This window comes from Scomber japonicus, chromosome 23 (genome assembly GCF_027409825.1).
Source record: "Scomber japonicus isolate fScoJap1 chromosome 23, fScoJap1.pri, whole genome shotgun sequence".
In the NCBI taxonomy this organism is placed as follows: domain Eukaryota; kingdom Metazoa; phylum Chordata; class Actinopteri; order Scombriformes; family Scombridae; genus Scomber; species Scomber japonicus.
The window spans coordinates 25,156,266-25,178,317 of NC_070600.1; the positions used below are offsets into that span (position 1 = coordinate 25,156,266).

General features: G+C 41.8%; 1 protein-coding gene and 1 pseudogene across 1 annotated transcript in view; both read left to right on the forward strand.

Moving 5' to 3' along the window:
* The first annotated feature begins 8,652 nt into the window (after positions 1–8,652).
* Positions 8,653–11,475, forward strand: LOC128353156 (uncharacterized; annotated as a pseudogene).
* An 8,131-nt stretch (positions 11,476–19,606) lies between these two features.
* Positions 19,607–22,052, forward strand: part of LOC128353157 (NACHT, LRR and PYD domains-containing protein 12-like) — a 48,546-nt gene continuing 46,100 nt past the window's right edge. Inside the window, exons 1-4 of the mRNA XM_053313837.1 lie at positions 19,607–19,674; positions 20,743–20,898; positions 21,247–21,307; positions 21,649–21,928. Coding sequence (XP_053169812.1) covers positions 19,607–19,674; positions 20,743–20,898; positions 21,247–21,307; positions 21,649–21,928 — 565 coding nt within the window. The remainder of the gene's footprint in view (positions 19,675–20,742; positions 20,899–21,246; positions 21,308–21,648; positions 21,929–22,052) is intronic.

The window sequence follows — 22,052 nt, forward strand, 5'->3', positions numbered from 1 at the left end:
TTTTGAAGTGATAGCCCCCCAACCAGTTAGCAAGCCCCTTGCTCCATCCCGTCAGCGGCGTATCATCACTCCCTCTACGGCCAATGAATTTATTGCTGCTTTCGATGATTCACAGTTTTTTCCCTTGAGCGGCTTTGCTTCCCCTCTCTGTCCTGATCAATTTCTTTCCTCCTTCCACTCCACCTGTACTGGGATTCTGGACTCTATTGCCCCTTTTAGGCAAAAATCTGCCAAGCCAAGAGCCGACCCCTGGTTGAACGACACCACCCGCGCCATCAGGCAACGTTGCAGGCAGGCGGAACGCAGATGGAAGAAGGACAAACTGCATGTGTCTCTGGAGATCTTAAGGGACTGTCTCACTGATTATCAGAGAGCCGTACGTGAAGCAAAATCTCAGTACCTCTCTAATATTATTTCTAGCAGCAGTCATTGTCCCAAGGTGTTATTCGATACAATTAACGCTGTTGTTAACCCATGCACTTCTGCTGTGACTGATGTATCAATAGCCACTTGTGAGAATTTTCTTCATTATTTTATAGACAAAGTGGATTCTGTCAGAAAAGACACCAGTAAGAGAGTTACTTTGAGCTCAAATAAGTCTGTTGCCCCAGCTCATTTTGCTGTGTTTGATCAGTTTGAGCTGGTTTCTCTCTCTTCTCTCTGTGATGTAATGAAATCTCTGAAACCTACTAATTGCCCATTGGATATCGTCCCCGCCAAACTGTTGAAAATGGTTCTTAATACTGTGGGGCCCAGTCTCCTGGCTTTTATTAACTCCTGCCTTAGATTAGGAACTGTCCCAGCTGCCTTTAAACATGCTGTGGTCAGGCCCCTTCTTAAAAAGCCTAATCTTGACCCCTCAGTGTTATCAAATTTTAGACCTGTTTCTAATCTGCCCTTTCTTTCTAAGGTTTTAGAAAAAGTTGTTTTTATACAATTACAGTCCTTTCTTGAGGATAACTCAGTTCTTGAGAAGTTCCAATCTGGGTTTAGGTCTTGTCACAGCACCGAGTCTGCACTGTTAAAGGTGCACAACGATATTGCTTTGTCCGTGGATGCCAAATGCCCTGTTGTCTTAGTGCTACTTGATCTCACAGCAGCCTTCGACACGGTGGACCATGCAGTTCTCATGTCACGTCTTAGCAATTATGTTGGCATTCACAGCACTGCATTGAAGTGGTTTGCGTCTTATCTGTCCAATAGAACCTTCTCCGTTATGGTTGGTGACCTGTCCTCTTCCAGTGCTCCTCTCTCCTGTGGAGTCCCACAAGGATCTATTCTTGGCCCTATCCTCTTCTCATTGTACATGCTACCACTTGGGTCAATTATAGCCAGGCACAACCTCTCTTTCCACTGTTATGCAGACGATTTACAAATCTATCTGCCAGTGAAGCCAAATAGTAACAGTGCACAATTTTCTTTGCTTGACTGTATTGCTGATATTAAGCAGTGGTTGGCCCAAAATTTTCTTCACTTAAATGAGGATAAAACTGAATGTATTGTGTTTGGGGATACTGTGACGGCTGGCTTTGGCACCTTGTCTTCAAAGTTCAGTTCAACTGTCAGAAATTTGGGAGTGACCTTCGACAGTCATCTGAGGTTTGACAAACAAATTAACACTGTTGTCAGGACTAGCTTCTTCCAGTTGCGCCTCCTGGCTAAAGTTAAAATGTTTTTAAGCCGTCACGACCTTGAGATAGCCATTCATGCCCTAATAAGTTCCAGGTTAGACTATTGCAATGCACTTTATGTCGGCGTCTCCCAGTCTTCCCTCAGTCGCCTCCAACTTGTGCAAAATGCTGCTGCCCGTCTTTTAACTAACACTAACAGACGTGTGCACATCACTCCTGTTCTTAACTCCCTCCATTGGCTTCCTGTCTTTTATAGAATTGATTTTAAACTTTTAATTTTTGTTTTTAAAGCTCTTAACGGCCTCGCCCCACCATATTTATCTGAGCTTTTAACTGTCCGTGATCCTGGTAGAGCTCTGAGGTCAAAGTACAAGCATTGGGGTGACCGAGCCTTTTCTGTCGCTGCCCCCAGGCTCTGGAATAAGCTCCCCGTCGAGATGCGTACTATTACTGACCTGGGTCTCTTCAAGTCCAGACTAAAAACGCACTTTTTTAGGATGGCTTTTAACACCTAGTAGTATGACACTTTTATTTTATTTTATCTTATTTTATTTTTTCTTATTCTATCTTATTCGATTTTGTTGTATTTTATTGCTTTCACTGTTATTTTATTGTTTTTAATTGTTTTTATTTTTCTCTTTATTTATTTATTACCTGCTGTAAAGCACTTTGGTACACCGCAAGGACTGTTATAAAGGGCTGTATAAATAAACTACATTACATTACATTTACATTACCATCAAAGTGTGGTGGCACAATATAATAAACTTAATTCACTTTAATAAAACAGCCCTCCCCCCTGCATATTTCACACCATGCTAACAATAATGCTGAGGTGACAGAGACAGGAAGTAAACATGTCTTGATATGTGGTTAAACCTGTAAATACTCTGATGAGAAAGTTTCACTCTGCAAAGTGAAGTCAGATCTTTCTCTGCACATTATCAGCATCAGTCGTGTGCTTTTCACAGTGTGCTGTAGTTCAGCTTTCCCTCAGCTAAAAGAAGTATATTAAAAGTATGCTTGAGTGTAAGTATAAGTATAGCAAGTATACTATGGACCATGGACTTGTAGTGTACTAGAAAGTTACTAATTTAATACCTCTTCAGACTAAATTGGAACATTTTTAAGTTTATTAAAATGTATTTTCAAGTATATAACAAGTCCACTCATCTAGATACTACTAGTGTACGAGGTTTATACTTCTAGTCCACATGTTAGTTTATTGAAGTATATCTAAAGTATAGCACAAGTACACTCTTCTATATACTGACATTGTACTAGTTATATAACATATACGTTTATAATAGGGGTAATACCTCAAAGCTAAATTAAGTGCTTGTGGTTATTAACAGACATATTCAACAGCAAGCAGAAAGCGACCTGCAGTCAAACAGCATCTATCTCTATTTGACTAAAGAGTAGAAACTTCATCTGAAATGTCTGATTAAGTAATTTAACTGCGTTCATCTTTTTACAACAGCAGGAAAAAGTAATAAAACTTTTGTAAATTATTGTGAAAAGTATGAAAAGAAGAGAAAATAGTGGAGCTTTTGTGGTCTGTGTGATAAAGTGTTAGATGGTTTGAGTTGCATTTACCATGCAGGTGTTGAACAGCTGCTGAGAAGCCATGAGATCAATAATCATGAAACATATATGTATCATTGACATTGTAATGTGAAGAAAGGATCAGATGAGGACTGTACATGTGATGTGAAACAGGTTGCAGGTAGTGATGAAGACACAGTCAATGATTAGCACACTCTGCACTTCCTCTCTGCTCCAATCACACTTTTACACACTTTGAACTCGTTGTGTTGCTTTGACACATTTAGAGACTTGCTGGTGAATAAAGTGGAACAGCTAAAGAGATTCATATTTGTAGACAAAGACTCCAAACTGAAGCTAAGCTAACTAGACCAGGTCTAGACCTCTTTATGTGTGGACTGTGTGGTCAGTGTGTTACAGAGACAGTCAGGTGTCTATAAAGTCCTGAATATTAAATGATCATCTGCAGTGTTTCTGTAGTAGTATCATCACATGACCTGGTTAAATTATGTTTGAGTCAAAAGAAAAAAAGAAGTTATAAATGCAGCTGTAAGAACAAAACTTTCCACTCTTAGTTTTAGTTCAGTTATGAAATCCAAATCATCTGAGGTGTTTTCCCCATGACTGGTTTGGGGGTGGGGGGGGGGCAGGTGGTAAGTCCCTGAAACTGCAGGAGTGGATGGTGGTCATGTAGGGTCTCTGGTTTATGGAGGATTTAGCTTCTATGGTTGATTATCATTTCAATATTTGATCAAATAATTGATCAAAGTCTCAAGTCAAGTCAAGTTTATTTATAAAGCACATTTAAAAACAACCTCAGTTGAACCAAAGTGCTGCACAGTTATTAAAATACAATATAATCACACACAAATATAATAATAAATAAAACAATAAATGAATAGTAAGAGCTCAGTTTAAAAAACTAAAATTAGAATAAAACAAATAAAAAATAAAATAAATAAAATAAATAAAAAGTAGGAAGCCAAGGATTCTTGCCTAGCTGGGATTGAACTCCAAGGAAAAAAGATATGTTTTTAATAGTGTTTTAAAATGCTCCACAGACTGTGCAGCTGTAACGTGGAAAGGTAGGCTGTTCCACAGCTTGGGGGCCGCCACTGAGAAGGCTCTGTCCCCCCGAGTAGAGAGTCTGGACCGAGGTACAGCCAGGAGCAGCTGGTTTGTTGACCTCAGTGCTCTGGAAGTACTGTGAGGCTGTACAAGCTCTGATAAATAAGATGGTGCCAGACCATTAAAACAATTAATAAAACCTTGAACTGGATCCTAAAGTGAACAGGCAGCTAGTGCAAGGATGCAAGGACAGGACTGATGTGGTCGCGCCGTTTCTTTCCAGTCAGCAGGCGGGCGGCTGCATTTTGAACCACCTGTAAACGGCGCAGTGCTGACTGGTTGAGACCAACAAACAAAGAGTTACAGTAGTCTAACCGTGAGGTATCAAAGCTGTGAATGACTTTCTCCAGATCATTCCTGGGGAGATAAGCCTTTGCTTTTGCTAATAATCTTAGCTGGAAGAAGCTTGTTTTCACGATTGAGCTTATCTGCTTCTCAAACCTAAAGTCACTGTCCAAAATAACACCAAGGTTCTTTGCAGATGGGTGACAGTGAGGCTTCAGGGTGCCAATGGCACTGTCATAGCCATCTAGGAGATTCTCAGCATGGGTTGAAGTGTTTCAGTGTGCAAAGAAACATGTTCACTGGTTAAGTCCTGAAGTCATTGTGAGTGGGAGAGAGCTAGATACAGTTGAGAGCTTTTAGCAAACTTTTTCATTTGGTTTTAATTTAGTGATGCAGCTCCTCGTGTCATCAGGTTGGTCATTCCACTGAGTTGTGGGTTTCACAGAGAACACTGACTGTCCAAATTTAGTGAGATGAAATGTTTGGTCCAATCTGTTATAGAGGATACTCTGGAGGATGTGATAGAACGTACTGACTGAGTATTCACACAGTCATGTAGTAGAGGAGGAGCCAAATCATTTAAAACTTTAAAATCAGGCACAAATATGAAAATAATCTAAAATTCTCAAAGCTCAGTAAACTGTACTTCTCCAGTATCCTACAGTGATGGAGATGCTTTTTGAGAGTTTTTAGAGTTTGTTTCTATGAGGACTCAAACATGACTGACAGAGACAGTGAGTGATCATTTCCAATGCAACTGCTAATTCAGCTGTTTTAGCATGTGTGTAAACAAAAGTGTCATTTGCATACATTTGCAGTTGTAGTTGCAGATCATTAATGTAAAGAAACCCAACACTGACCCCTGTGGAACACTCATTGTGCTTCATGTTACTGGACAGTACATCTGAAACTTTAACACACTGCATCCTGTTAGATGAATACAATACATTCATGCCAGAGCTCTACATGACAAGTTAAAGTTTTACTGTTTAAACATCATGACTGACTGTGTTTAATATTTAACTCTATTAGCAGTAGCTGTTTCAGTGGAACAGATGGAAGCTTATTGGTCTGTAGTTACTCGCTTCAAGGAGGTCTCCAGATTTGAAAATAGAAGTGACAGTGGCACATTTCCAGTCATCAGTTAAGGAACAGTGTTTAAAAGATAAGTTAATTAAATGAGGAATGAGGAAGTTAAAATATCTTGTTACTCATTAGTCTCTACCAGCTTGAAATTTCCAACTGAAGCATCTGTAGGAACAATATCCAGTTTTCTTTTTGTAATTTTTTCCTAACTCTTATACACACTCAAGGAAAAATATTAAAGACAGAAGCAACAGAAAGATGATTTTCAAAATAACTTTCCCTTTACTTTGAGTTTAAAATCTCCTTAAAAATGTTTTTGGTCCCTCTTTGTGAGATTATTGATGTTTTAAATAAAGACATAAATTAGCTGTTGCCTTTTTGCCTCATTCAGTGTACTTAGATAAAAATGAAATTGACCTTCTCTTGGGCGCACAGGTGGTCGAGTGGTTAGAGCGCATGCCACATACGCAGCCGACCCCGGTTCAAATCCTGGCCGGAGGTCCTTTGCTGCATGTCACACCCCTCTCTCTCTCTCCCATGTTTCCTGTCTGTCTACTGTTCAATAAAGGTGTCTATGCTGAAAAAATCTTTAAAAGAAATTGATCTTCTCTTTACTCTTGGATAAATGTGTTTCTATTTCAATCAGGAGAGACCAGAGAATGAATTAAAATAATGTTTATTATACAGATGAAATTAATCATTAGGTATTGTCAAACTCTTTGGCGCTTAGACTCTGCAGGGTGATGCTGCTCAGTCCTGAGCATGATAGAAACCCTCATGGAGTCCAGACTCTGGTGGTGGCTGATAAGAACCTCAGGCAGAACCGCGTGACAGTATTCTTCAATCTGACTTCTGCTGAGACTGATTGGGCTGATGAGGTTGATGAAGTGATGCATTGATGAAGGTGAAGACTGAGTGGTGATGAAGAGCTGGTGGGTCACAAAAAACTGCACCAAGAAAGCACTGAGACAGCTGCAATATGATAGGCTGACAGTGAAGGTGTGTCAGCGTTCTGTTGGTTTAGATGTGAGCAGGTGATGATGATGCTCCAGAAGTGACAGACTTTGACAGAGATCAGTATGAGCTGTGAGAAGGATCAGAATGACTACAGAATGAATCCTACACAGGAGCGAGGTAGTGGAGCTGTGGAGTGGACAGGCAGGAGAAGGCAGAGCAGATTGTGTTCTAGTGGAGACTGTTGGAAAGAGCAGGACAGGTGATCTGAGACAGAGACACAGACAGATGAGGAACATACTGTATATACTTGGCTGTAGTACTGTTACCACAGAGGGGAACAGATGATCTGGCATTGAGTGCAAATCTGAGCTGGGTAGATGCATAGACATATATACATATATACATAGACATATATACATAGATATATATGTCTGTGGGTAGATGTACTGCTGGGAGTTGATTAGTGGAATAGACTTCAGGTGTGCAGGTGATCAGGAGAGTAGGAGGCTATGCCCACATCACATGAGACAGACAGGGACACACAGGAGCACATGAGAAGGGAGAGGAGCAGGCTGTACCATGACAAGTGCAGAATTTCAAGGTTTCATTAGTTTTCACAAATTTTCATTAAAGCACAGTAAATTGATTTGATTTTTAGATTTGATCTGTATCCTCACATTAAATCTTTCCCTCACAGAGTTGATTCTGTGAGTGAAAGCAGCTGTAGTCCAGGTCATCAGAGGACAGTTAAACCTGGTTTCACTGATGGACTCTTGTTGCTTAGCTCTGAATAAAGAAGGATCATTTGTTTTAGTTGCTGTGGTCCTAAATCTATTTTGAGTCAGTTTACTTGTTCATAGGTGTAGTTTATTATCTGATAAGTCAGTGATTAAATAATAACTTAATATTTCTAGTTTGTTTGTAAATGTCAGAACAATTGCTATACTAGAGCATTTTGCAATGTAGCATCCCCGGCTGAATGATGGTCATACTCTTTCACTGATGGTTCATTGTGTTTATTTTTAAGAACCTTCCTTGGACACTTTGAACACACCGTAAGAGCTATGAAAGAAAACAAAAAATACATATTTGCATTAATAAACAAATTAATAAAATAACTGGCTTTATCTCCTTAATCTAAACTGATAAGATGCTAATTGGCCTTCCTGCTAGCTAAAACGTATAACCATAAAACTGCATCAAACAGCATCAAACACCACAATTTGAGCTAAGCATTAAACATAACATGAAAAGAAATGATTACAAACCTTGTGCCCTTATCAGCCAGGTGCTAATTGACCATTAACTATTTTCCTCCCGTCAGGTAGACACGCTTTTTTAACTATACATACACACTGACGACAAAAACTCAAGATACCCTTTACTTCCGGTGAAAACACTTTCAAAATAAAAGCGTCTTCCGGTAAAAACACTTTCAAAATAAAAGCACCAAATTGAATGTCTGTAATAACTAATGAAATAATAACCTGGCCTTAAAGAATGCTCAAAAAATAAATAAATAAACATAAAAATAACACATTCCAGACTAAAGGTCATTTACACTCCCACCAAATCATAACCGATTTTCATCACAATATGGGATGTAAAACATTAATGATTTCCAAACTCAGTATGACCTTTAACTCTCAAAAGTCTATAACAATGTCCATAAGCTCTTCATACTGTAAAGGATATGGTTGAGAAGTGAAGAATGTGGTTAACCAGTCTCTAGGAGCAGGATCAGCTTCTGCACTGGACGTTCGACAATGGATGGCTTGCCAGAACGCTGTCCCTCCTTTCCTATCTTTTGCTCTCCAATCTGAATTTTTACACTCGTCACCCGTCCATCTTTATCAGTCATTGTCTCTACAACTTTAGCCAGCTTCCACTTATTGCGAGGCAGATCATCCGTCTTCTCCATCACGATGTCGCCGACAGTAAGGTTTTTCCTTGGAGTATGCCAGCGTTCCATCCAGCGATAGCGTTAGCCACCTGTAGCTGCTGCCCTGCGTGGACTATGGGAAGGATCCAATACACCTCCCCGGAGCTCCGCAGTCTCGACTCAAACTTTGCACCGGACTCCGTCTCCACCATTAAAGCCCTTGGACTCCTGCGTCGCTCCCGGTATATTCACCGGGGCTCCCGACGTAAGTTTATCTACTCCGGTTCATCCATTTCCTCCATTGTCTCTGTCTCCCGGTCTATGTGGCGTCATCACAACAAACAACATGTGCCTACTAGACAGCTCCGCCCACTGCTCTGTGTTGACAGTATCACTCCAATCCACTCTGGCTCAGCTTTGGACAATGCCCTGACATTTATGATGCTGAATGTGCGCTCCCTTAACAATAAACCCCTAATTATTCATCAAATCATTTTGGAACATAAGATTGACATCATATGCTTGACAGAGATTTGGCAGAAAAAGCAGGACTTTTTTGCTTTAAATCAAGCCACTCCACCGGGCTATGTTTATTTACAGAAGCCCCGCTCTGAAGGGGGTGGTGGAGGGCTGGCTGTCATCCATCGTGCAGACATCCTGATTAAGGAGGTCACTGTACCTGCTACCACCACATTTGAGGGTGTCGTTTTCACCTTGGCTGGGAGTTCTCAGCTCCAGTGTGTCCTTGTATACCGCCCTCCCAAGGCTCCTGCTGTTTTTCTGTCTGAACTGTCTGAGCTCCTCACGCCTGTCTGTGCAACATCTCCATCCACACTTCTGCATGGTGACTTTAACATCCATGTGATTGCCAACTACTGGACTACTGACTCCTCCATATCTGCTCCTGATGACATGGTCGCCAGCTACAATGCAGCATTATCCCTTAGCCTGGACGCTCTGGCCCCCCTTAAAATCCGGACTGTTTCATTCACTCGTCCCGCCCCCTGGTTTACCACTGAGCTTCGCTCCATGAAAGCCACTGGTAGGAGGCTGGAGAGGCTTTATAAAAGAACTGGCCTCACTGTCCACCAGCTTGCCTTCAAAGATCATATTACGGATTACAAGGAAGCTCTCTCCCAGGCCAGGACCCAGTACTACTCCACTCTGATTGGGTCTCAACAAAATCATCCCAGAGCACTGTTCTCTACTATCAACAGACTACTCTCCCCCCGTACTGCCCCACACCCTACTGCTGGCTCTGACCTCTGCTCCAAGTTCCATGACTTTTTTCAGGCCAAGGTTGACTGCATCCACCAGCAGCTTCTGGTTCCACCCACCACCCCTCTTGGGTGTCTACCTCAGGACGGCGCTTCCCCTGCTACATGTCCCTCCTTCTCTTCTTTCACCCCAGTTGACGCTAGTCAGATAACTGAGCTAGTCACCAAGGCCAAAGCCTCCACCTGCTCCCTTGACCCCATGCCCACTGCTTTGGTCAAGGCCTGCCTATCTTCTGTCTGCCCTTCCATTGTGGACATTGTCAATGCATCCGTTCTATCTGGTTTTGTGCCCATCAGTCTTAAAACTGCCTCTGTTACACCCATCCTTAAGAAGGTGGGTTTGGACCCCGTGGACCTCAGCAACTATCGGCCAATCTCCAACCTGCCTTTTCTCAGCAAGATCCTTGAAAAAGCGGTTACTGCCCAGCTCCATCAACATCTGTCCAATAACGACCTGTATGAAACCTTTCAATCAGCCTACAGGATCCACCACAGCACAGAGACCACCCTTGTCAAGATCACCAATGACCTTCTGATTGCTGCTGATTCTGGCTGCATCAGCATCCTGGTTCTGCTGGACCTGACGGCCGCTTTCGATACAGTCTCCCACTCAATCCTGCTCAACCGCCTTTCGACTCACCTTGGACTCACTGGTACTGCTCTATCCTGGTTCACTTCCTATCTATCCAACAGAAAACAGTTTGTTACCTTTAATGGATCCAGCTCCCACCCTGCCCCAGTTAACCACGGTGTGCCACAAGGTTCCGTACTTGGTCCCCTCCTCTTTACCATCTACATGCTCCCGCTCGGCCAGATCATCCGCCACCATGGTTTGAATTTCCATTGCTACGCTGACGATACCCAACTCTATCTCAGCACATCACCTTCTACCCAGCTCCCTCCACAATCCCTCATCAACTGCCTGCATGACATAAAAGTCTGGATGACCACCAACCTGCTCAAACTCAACAGTCAGAAGACAGAACTCATGGTTGTCGCTCCAAAGAATCTGCTCCACAAGGTAGATGGTCTTATCCTCCAAGTTGATGGCTCCTGCATCTCACTGTCCTCGGAGGTGCGCAATCTTGGTGTTATTTTGGACTCCACACTATCATATGACACACACATCAAATCTGTCACCAAATCCGCTTTCTTCCACCTAAGGAACATTTCAAGACTCCGTCCTTCACTCACTGACTCAGTTGCAGAGACCCTCATACATGCATTCATCACCTCACGTCTGGACTATTGCAATGCCATCCTGTATGGGGTCCCCAATAAAACACTGGACAGGCTCCAACACGTCCAAAACTCAGCTGCCAGGGTTCTCACTTGAACAAAACCCTGGCAGCACATCACCCCCACACTCAAACAGCTGCACTGGCTTCCAATTAAGCTCCGCATCACTTTCAAACTTCTTCTTCTCACCTACAAATCTCTTCATGCCGTTGCACCCCAGTACCTAACAGACCTTCTCCATATCTACCACCCTTCACGAGACCTGCGCTCCACTGACTTGGGCCTCCTGTCCATCCCCCGCACCAGAAGGCAAACCTTTGGGAGCCGGGCTTTCAGTGTGGTAGCTCCTACACTTTGGAATTCGCTCCCTCAGGACATTCGCCAGGCACCAACTCTGGAAAATTTTAAATCTCTGTTGAAAAGGCACTTGTTCCTGCAGGCTTTTGCCGGCTAAATGTGTGTTTTTGTCTGTGTTCTTGTTATTGTGAAGCGACCTTGGGTTTTATGAAAGGCGCTATACAAAATAAAGTTATTATTATTATTATTATTATTATTATTATTATTAAGAAAGTGGTCAAACGATTAGCATCCAGTTGCTTAAGAGCATCATTTAGTTCATTTTTAGCTCCAACAAAGTTAGATCCTTGATCACATCTTATATCGCGTACGGCTCCTCTTATGGCAATGAAACAACGAAGTCCATTAATGAAGGCATCTGTTGACATATCGTCCAGCATTTCAATATGGATAGCTCGACAACAAAGGCATGTGAAAAGCAGACCGTATCGCTTTTGTACTTTGCGTCCTTGCTTTGTGAGAAATGGACCGAAACAGTCCATTCCACAATAGGTGAATGGTGGTGATGGATTCACACGCTCAGACGGCAAATCTGCCATCCGCTGTTCTTCTGTGAACCTTCTGAGTTTCCGACATGTGACACATTGATGCAAATGCGCTGCCACAGCTCTGTTGATTCCTGGAATCCAATATCCATTTGATCTGATCTCATTAACTGTCATGCCCTTTCCTTGATGTTGAACCTTCTCATGACAATGAACAATTATTGTTTTGGTGATGGGATGATCCTTCGGTATAATTACTGGATGCTTCATTGAGGTAGGGAGTGATGCATTTTTTAGTCTTCCTCCCACCTTGAGGAGTCCATCTTGATCAAGAAAGGCATCCATCTGAAACAGTTTACTCTGAGTAGGAAGTTGAGTTAACTCACTGAGCAGCTTTATCTCTTCTGGATAGACTTGCCTCTGTAAGTCCTTTATGATGATGCAGCGTGCATCTTCTCGTTCCTGTACAGTGCTGTGATCTGTTGACTTATCACCTCTGACACGACGAATGAGACGAGAGACTGCTTGAGTCGCTTTCGACCATGATGAAAACCTTGACAAGTGGTCTGAGAGACTGAATTGTTCAAGTGTCTGTGTTTTTAGTGTCTGAATCCTTTTTACTTCAGGATCCCCAATCTGTATTTCTGTACTAACATCTGCAGCTGGAGGTATCTCTTTCTCCCATAGGAACCGAGGTCCTGTGAACCAACTTGATGTAAGAATCTCAGTTGCACTAGAACCCCTAGAGGCGAGGTCGGCAGGGTTATTGCTAGTTGAGACATATCTCCATTGCTGAGGAGATGAGTTGAGATGTATTTTCTGTATACGGTTTGACACAAAGGTGTGAAAACGACGTGACTCGTTGTTGATATAGCCCAAAACCACTTTGGAATCAGTCCAGAAATACTCAACAACATTTGCCAAACCGAGTTCTTCCTTCAGGATATTGCTTGCTGCAACCGACACAACAGCAGCTGTTAACTCCAGCCTGGGGATAGTCGTGACCTTAATTGGAGCTACTCTGGACTTTCCCATAACCAGGGCACAATGGACACTTCCACCTTCATTCACCTGTCTCAAATATGAACACTGGCCATAACCACTTGTGCTTGCGTCAGAGAAATGGTGTAGCTCCTTTCTCAAGACTTGTCCAAAGCCAGGGGGCACATAGCAGCGTGGTATGGGGATTTTCTCTAAATTTGCAAGATCATTCTTCCAACGCTCCCACACTGGTTGCAGTTCACTGGAAAGGGGATCATCCCAGCCTGTGCCATGCCTACACATTTCTTGAAGCACTCTTTTTCCAGTGAGCAGGAAAGGGGCAACAAACCCCAGGGGGTCGTAAAGAGAGGCAACTGTGGACAGTATCCCACGTCGTGTTGCTGGCTGGTCTTTTAGGCAGACACGAAATCTGAAGGTGTCTGAATCAATGTGCCAGTGGATCCCCAAGGCTCTCTCTAAAGTCACATTATTGAAGGCCAGGTCAAGAGCCTTCACTTCAGCAGCATGCTCAGATGGAGGTATACTCTCCAGCACAGATCTGTCATTACACATAAACTTGTGCAATCTCAGTCCACCTGTAGCACAGAGCTTCTGTGCCTCCTGTGCAAGCTGAATAGCATCATCCACATTTGCTGTGCTAGTGACACCATCATCAACATAAACACTCTTTGACTGTGTATTAATGCATCCTTTCCCATTATTGTTGTTAGCTTCAGCCTTACAGGATGTGTCTCCGTTTGCAGACTACTGCTAACTTCCTGGTCAATAAAGACTGTATCGCTTTGGGAATCAAGCAGGGCATAAACAAGCCTTTCCATACCTGGATTGCTGACAGAGGAAACCCACACTGGCACGATCATTGAAGTGTTGGAAGATGGTTCCTCAGTCTCCACACTGTGAGACAATGTGGTTGCTGTTTCTTCTGTGGTGTTCTGATTTGAGACTGACATGGGTTTGGTTTTAGTGTAGTTGTCATCATGTAGAAGCGTAGGATGTCTTCCTTTACAGCTATCACATGAATGTCTAATGCGGCAGTCCTTGACATTATGGCCTGACTTCAAACAGCCATAGCACAGTTTCTTTTCTTTCACATATCTCCGCCGTTCCTCCAGAGATTTCTCTTTGAACTCAGGACAGCGATGAAGGTGATGTTTATTGTCATGACAAAACATACAGGGTGGCTTTGAACCTGTTTTTAACTGTCCATGAGTTTCATTCTGTGTGACTGTCTGTGTATGGAAAACACTGGATTTAGGCTTTCTTTCTTTCAGATGACGTTTCTCTGAGTTAGTCTCTGATGAGTGGAGAGCGTGGAACGAAGTTATAGGATTACAGACAATCTCTGCTTCCGTTACAATGAAGATGACAAAATCTTTGAAGTTAGGAAACTCCTGCTCATCTCTCATGACTTGAGTGACTTTACGGTTCCATTGTGCTGCTGTCCAATCAGGTAGTTTTTGAACCAGTTTCTGATTTTCTTCACAATCGTTCAAAATGTCAAGACCTTTGACATAAGGCATGGCCTCCTGACATGAGTGTAAGAAATCAGCAAATGCCCTGAGTCCCTCAGCATCTCTTGGATGGATCTTTGGCCATTTTGCTAGTTTTTCCCGGAATGCTCTCTGTATAACAAAGGGCTGACCGTACCGTTGGTTGAGACGGTTCCATGCATTTTTATAGGCTTCTTCATCACTTCTATAAAATATGCCATCCAGTGTCTTTAGAGCCGGACCTCCTACATATTTTTTCAAATAATGCAATTTGTCAGCTGAAGCAATGTTCTTTTTATCTATGAGTGATGTGAAGGAAGCCTTCCACTCAATGAACTGGATTGGATCACCAGTAAATACAGACGGTTCTGGCATTGGGAGCCTGTTCAGAGCTATACTATCTTGGACTGCTTGAGCCAGATAACTCACGTCTGTCCGTGCAGGTGATGCGGCCACTGTGACATTAGCGGGTTGCTGAATGAGAGCTGAAGACACAGGTTGTTGAGGAGACACATGCTGTTGTTCCCTTCTGTTATGATCAGCAGAATGAACACTCATTACTTCCTGGTCATAGGTTATAAACCTAGCCCGTGCAACTCTTATGTCCTTTTCTGCTTTTATTCTTTCCAACTCACGTCTTTGAGCTTCAAGTTCTCTCATCTGTTGTTCCTCTAGGAGTTGAATCCTTTCCTTCTGTTTCTCCTCCTCAAATAACACTTCATACTCTGCTTCCTTTGCTGCTAATTCCGCTGCAGCATCTGCTCTTTTTGCTGCTATGACAGAGTTTGCAGAGTGTTGGCTGGAACATTTACTGGAGAGTTGACTTGCATGTGAAGCTGCAGATCCATAGATGGAGCGAGCATAATCGTTGTTAAGAAGCTCACGAAGACGTTGCTTTGCTGCTTCACTATTAAATTCTCCATCAATGCCTGATATCCTTTCAAAGGCAATCTTAACAATGTCTCTTGTGACTGCCTCACAGGCATCAATACAACGCCTTGTCTCACTGGATGGAGTGAGGTGATCTCTTATTTCCATATAAAGGTTAATAACATCGTTCTTTCCTTCCTCTAGTGTGTCTATAAGAGCTGCAATGTCGCTCTGAGAAATGTTTAGCTTTAGCTGCTCTTTAGCCTTACGTGCCTGGGTTTTCCATTGCTCATAAATGTGAATCAACCTTTTCTCCTTTTTGTGAGCCTCCTCTCTCTGAAATGCAAGCATCTTCTCTGTGGGATTCCGTAGGCGACCAGAACGACGAAGTTCCTCCTCGTCTTTGTCCTTATCCGTTTCTTGGTCGGAGTCTCTGTAGTCTGGAGGTAAGTTTTCTGCTGCTTCCATTTTGTGAGGGAGTGCCACAACTTTGGACCATCACATCAAGTCCCTTTGTAGTTATCCTTGGTTAGCGGTGTGGTGGGACTGATGAGGTGAAGCTCTTACTGTAGCATCCCCGGCTGAATGATGGTCATACTCTTTCACTGATGGTTCATTGTGTTTATTTTTAAGAACCTTCCTTGGACACTTTGAACACACCGTAAGAGCTATGAAAGAAAACAAAAAATACATATTTGCATTAATAAACAAATTAATAAAATAACTGGCTTCATCTCCTTAATCTAAACTGATAAGATGCTAATTGGCCTTCCTGCTAGCTAAAACGTATAACCATAAAACACACTGACGACAAAAACTCAAGATACCCTTTACTTCCGGTGAAAACACTTTCAAAATAAAAGCGTCTTCCGGTAAAAACACTTTCAAAATAAAAGCACCAAATTGAATGTCTGTTATAACTAATGAAATAATAACCTGGCCTTAAAGAATGCTCAAAAAATAAATAAATAAACATAAAAATAACACATTCCAGACTAAAGGTCATTTACATGCAATCCTAGTTGATGAAATTGTTTTGTGATCATTTTGAGTCTTCAGATTTATCCTCCATGTTCATATTAAATATTTGTACCAAACAGCAGGAGAACAGTCACAAGACTTCACAAAGTTCTTAAATGACCCCCCCCCCCCCACACACACACACACACACACACACACACACACGTGACTTCCAGTAAAGCAGCGGGAACAAACAGACAGGAAGTAAAAGTGAAAGTATTCAGTCACACTTCATTTTACAGTCATCAGAGCAGAAGGAGGAAAACAGTGTGAGGCAGGTGAGTGTTAATATCAGGACTGTAGATAATGATTACTGTCATTATTGATCAATCTGATGATTAGTTTTCACATGAATTATTCGGTTTATGAAATTGTCAGTGTGACTGTTTGACATCTTCTTACTTACTTAGGAAAGTGTGTCTGGGATTAAATATTTGTATCTGATAGAATAAAGAGTAGACAGGAGCAGAGATAGATTCACTTTGCTGGAGGACCTTCAATCAAATCATGTAGTTAAACCTAAAATACTCCCAAACACAGTCAGAAGCATTTCTCTGTTTTACTAGTCCTGTAATGTTAACCCCCCCCCCCCCCCCCCCCCACACTCTGAGCTGCCGGTTTCACCAGTACACACTGACCTCTGGTGGCTGTGCTGAGTACTACTACACATCACATCAGTACAGCTTCTCTGGATCAGTCAGTAAGAGGAAGAGGAGCCTCTGTCGTTTTATTAAGCAGTAGACCGACAGGAAACATGGGAGAGAGGGGAGTGACATGCAGCAAAGGACCTCCGATCGGGATTCGAACCAGAGTCAGCTGACCACCTGATGGATTTAACAATCATATTTCTAACTGCTCTGTTATACTGTAATACTTTGACAGCAGCCAAACCTGACCTACTGTCACAAAGAACTCAAAGTTAAATAATTTACTATCATCAGTCAGGAATGTTTAGTTTGAGTGTAAATGACAGAAAGTAGAAAAAGTATGAAACTACAACACCAAAACAACAGACACACACACACACACACACACACACACACACACACACACACATACACACACACACACACACACACACACATACACACACACACACACACACACACACACACATTCATTCAAGTATTCAGTCAGACTGAGTTTTAAATAATTATTGATCAATCTGATGATTATTTATCACATTCATTGTTTAGTTGATTAAATGTGAAATGACAGAGTTTGAGGTGTTAAACGTTGTTTCCTGTTGTTGTTTTCCTGGTTTGTGCGTCCTCACAGCGATGTCACGTGACTCACTGCTGAGCTCTAAATAGAGAGAAGTCACAGTTAAGAAGCACACACATGTTTATTTGAAGTCTGTTTGTTGGATTTTTTAATGGATCAGTTGTTCCAGAACAAGGTAACTGACCCATGATAACCTTTGTTATCTATCCTGAGCTTCTGATTGGTGGTTTGGACTCTCAGAGTTTCCACCTGGAGGATCAAGTGTTCACTTGGTTCCTTTTCCTGACTTTTAATGACTCAGAGTAGCTTAAAGGAAAACCTGTGGAGTTTTCTGCTTAACAGACAAAAGTCATTGTTTGTTTTATTGTGGTCTAACAAATGTGCTGAATTCACTGAATTCATTTTCCTCCTTAATGAAACATCTGCAAAGCGAATCCAGTATTTTAAATCAAGCATTGTTTTCTTCTTCTTCTTCTTCTTCTTCTTCTTCTTCTTCTTCTTCTTCTTCTTCTTCTACTCCTTCTTCTTCTTCTTCTTCTTCTTCTTCTTCTTCTTCTTCTTCTTCTTCTCTGCCTTTCCTGGTACATTGTTGCCTGTTTAATTACTTTTGAAATAGAGAGAAGTCACAGTTAAGAAGCACACACATGTTTATCTGAAGTGTGTTTGTTGGATTTAAACCAGAGTCAAAGTTTCTCTTTGTGATGACTAGAAAACACACATGGTTGTAGTTAAAGTCATGTCAACTAATAAGAAGCTACTAAGTTGAGAGGCAGGACTGGGTTTATTATACTGTGTATGTGTGTGTGTCTCCAGTGTTACTGGTTTACCTCTCAGACTCCAGAAGATGAAGAAAGAGGAGGAAGAGGACGGAGCAGAGTCTGTAATATCCAGCTGTCTGTCTATGAAGAGTGACCGGTCTAATGGTGTACCTCCAACCTTCAGTAATGAACCTGGACCCTCAGACACAAAGTAAGAGACTGTTTCTATTTAAACTGACCTGAAGATGATTCAGGTTTTATATATTTTTGTAGTTTAACCATTAACTGCATTATGTCTTTGTTTACAGTTAAATTTTATTTTGATGCTTGATTGTTGCTCTGATATATTTATTAGCTGCTTCCACCAATATTTAGGGACCGAGCCGAAGTCCTGCCCTCTTGCCTGGAGGCAAGGACCCTATTGTATTTGTGTTGTTTATTATTTTACCGCCTCTTTGAGCCTTAATTTGACCTCCTAAATCTACTCTAAACACTAACACTAAAACGGCCACTACGCCTGATAGGAATGTCGTAGAGAGATCAAACCAAAACTCATTTTTTGTCTTATCAAGACCTACAAATCACGCACTGACACCCCTGACCTAAATCCAACAGGAAGTGAACAATTTGCTGTTACATGTGGGATTTTCGACGATTCTTGGCCTCCTACAAACGTTATCTTGTCCGAGGGTGTTCATCATGGCGGCTTCAAACTTAAATAGCTGACTTAGCACACCCTGCTGCACAACATTTCTGAACAACTTTGTCATTACTCGTCCGGTTTGGATTTTAGAAGCCCTCAAAGGTCAAGTGCCCAAAACCCCCCCACCAAAACGCTCCCATAGACAATGAATGGGAGGAGAGTCTAATGCCACTTTGACCCTAAATTTGACCAACTAAACTTGCTCCAGGACAGACCAAATTCACCAAGCACATCAGGTCTGGCCATTGATTTGATAAAATGGAAAAATTAAGCCCAAAAGTGCCAAAATGTGCTCTCTAGCGCCACCTAGAAACACTAAAACAGTCACTACACCTGATAGGAATGTCGTAGAGAGATCAAACCAAAACTCAATTTTTTGTCTCGAGACCTACAAATCACGCTCTGACACCCCTGACCTGAATCCAACAGGAAGTGCACAATTTGCCTTTTAAATGTATGATTTTTGACTATTTTTCAGGCATTTCAAAATATATACATTATTCCTGCATACTTTCAGCTACAGACTCCAGAGGCAGGACTGGGTTTATTATACTGTGTATGTGTGTGTGTCTCCAGTGTTACTGGTTTACCTCTCAGACTCCAGAAGATGAAGAAAAAGGAGGAAGAGGACGGAGCAGAGTCTGTAATATCCAGCTGTCTGTCTATGAAGAGTGACCGGTCTAATGGTGTACCTCCAACCTTCAGTAATGAACCTGGACCCTCAGACACAAAGTAAGAGACTGTTTCTATTTAAACTGACCTGAAGATGATTCAGGTTTTATATATTTTTGTAGTTTAACCATTAACTGCATTATGTCTTTGTTTACAGTTAAATTTTATTTTGATGCTTGATTGTTGCTCTGATATATTTATTAGCTGCTTCCACCAATATTTAGGGACCGAGCCGAAGTCCTGCCCTCTTGCCTGGAGGCAAGGACCCTATTGTATTTGTGTTGTTTATTATTTTACCGCCTCTTTGAGCCTTAATTTGACCTCCTAAATCTACTCTAAACACTAACACTAAAACGGCCACTACGCCTGATAGGAATGTCGTAGAGAGATCAAACCAAAACTCATTTTTTGTCTTATCAAGACCTACAAATCACGCACTGACACCCCTGACCTAAATCCAACAGGAAGTGAACAATTTGCTGTTACATGTGGGATTTTCGACGATTCTTGGCCTCCTACAAACGTTATCTTGTCCGAGGGTGTTCATCGTGGCGGCTTCAAACTTAAATAGCTGACTTAGCACACCCTGCTGCACAACATTTCTGAACAACTTTGTCATTACTCGTCCGGTTTGGATTTTAGAAGCCCTCAAAGGTCAAGTGCCCAAAACCCCCCCGCCAAAACGCTCCCATAGACAATGAATGGGAGGAGAGTCTAATGCCACTTTGACCCTAAATTTGACCAACTAAACATGCTCCAGGACAGACCAAATTCACCAAGCACATCAGGTCTGGCCATTGATTTGATAAAATGGAAAAATTAAGCCCAAAAGTGCCAAAATGTGCTCTCTAGCGCCACCTAGAAACACTAAAACAGTCACTGTGCCTGATAGGAATGTCGTAGAGAGATCAAACCAAAACTCAATTTTTTGTCTCGAGACCTACAAATCACGCTCTGACACCCCTGACCTGAATCCAACAGGAAGTGCACAATTTGCCTTTTAAATGTATGATTTTTGACTATTTTTCAGGCATTTCAAAATATATACATTATTCCTGCATACTTTCAGCTACAGACTCCAGAGGCAGGACTGGGTTTATTATACTGTGTATGTGTGTGTGTCTCCAGTGTTACTGGTTTACCTCTCAGACTCCAGAAGATGAAGAAAAAGGAGGAAGAGGACGGAGCAGAGTCTGTAATATCCAGCTGTCTGTCTATGAAGAGTGACCGGTCTAATGGTGTACCTCCAACCTTCAGTAATGAACCTGGACCCTCAGACACAAAGTAAGAGACTGTTTCTATTTAAACTGACCTGAAGATGATTCAGGTTTTAATCTTATTTAATAATCTACATTACAACAATATTCTTCTATAATTGTTGTTATGTTTTTTAGTTCAGTCACTGATCTCTTTATTATTTGAGTTTTTACTGCATTATTTCTTCATTTATAGTTTAATTTAGTTTAAAGAGAGTTTGATGCTTGATTGTTACTCTGAATTATTTATTAGCTGCTTCAATCAATGTTTACAGTTTTTATAGATTTCTATAAGACACATTCCTTTAAATGATTCTCCATTTCCTAAAACTGTAAAGACAATATATAACTTCACACTTGTCATTGAACCCATCAGATATAGCCAGCTGGAGAAGGCGGAGGAGAGGCACCAGAGTTCACTGAACCTCAACAAACAGGTGAGCTGTGAAAGCAGAACACTAACTGGACCTTGTGCTGAGATTACACTTTAGCTTTTATTCTCTACATTAAAGACAGAAAACAGTCCGTTTTAACACATACATGTCTATAACTGAGAAAACTGGATGTGATAGAAAGCTCCAGAACAGCTTCTGAGTATATTTGTAGTAAGATGTTTTTACTGAAGATCCTCTTGAGCTTCTCTGACATTTAAACGACTGCAGCCAAACTGGGCTGTTTGTCAAATGAGTCAGATCCAGTACAAACACACAATGAGTTCCTATTGGCAGACTGACAGAAACACAACTGTTCTCTTATCAATGTTCTCTGATTTTAACAGAGAATCAAGATGAGGAAGAGGGACCTGCTCAACATCCTGGATGACTTAAAAGACGATGAATTTAAGGACTTCAAATGGTCCCTGAAGAAAAAAAAAAAGAGAGACATCAAACCCATTCAATGTGCCCAGCTGGAGAAGGCAGAGAGGAGAGACGTGGTGGATCTGATGGTGCAGAAATATGAACTAGCTGGAACTGTGGAGGTGATGAAGAGCGTTTTAAAGAAGATCAGCAGGAATGATCTGGTGAAGAAGTTACCAAACATCAGCTCAGGATCAGAAGGTCAGTCACAGGAAGAGACAAACATGACATCACATCCAGACAGCAGATCTGAGGAGAAACAGCCTGTGTCTTTATATAGTTTAATCATTTTACATTAAGATTGCACGTGCTACTGACACATAAT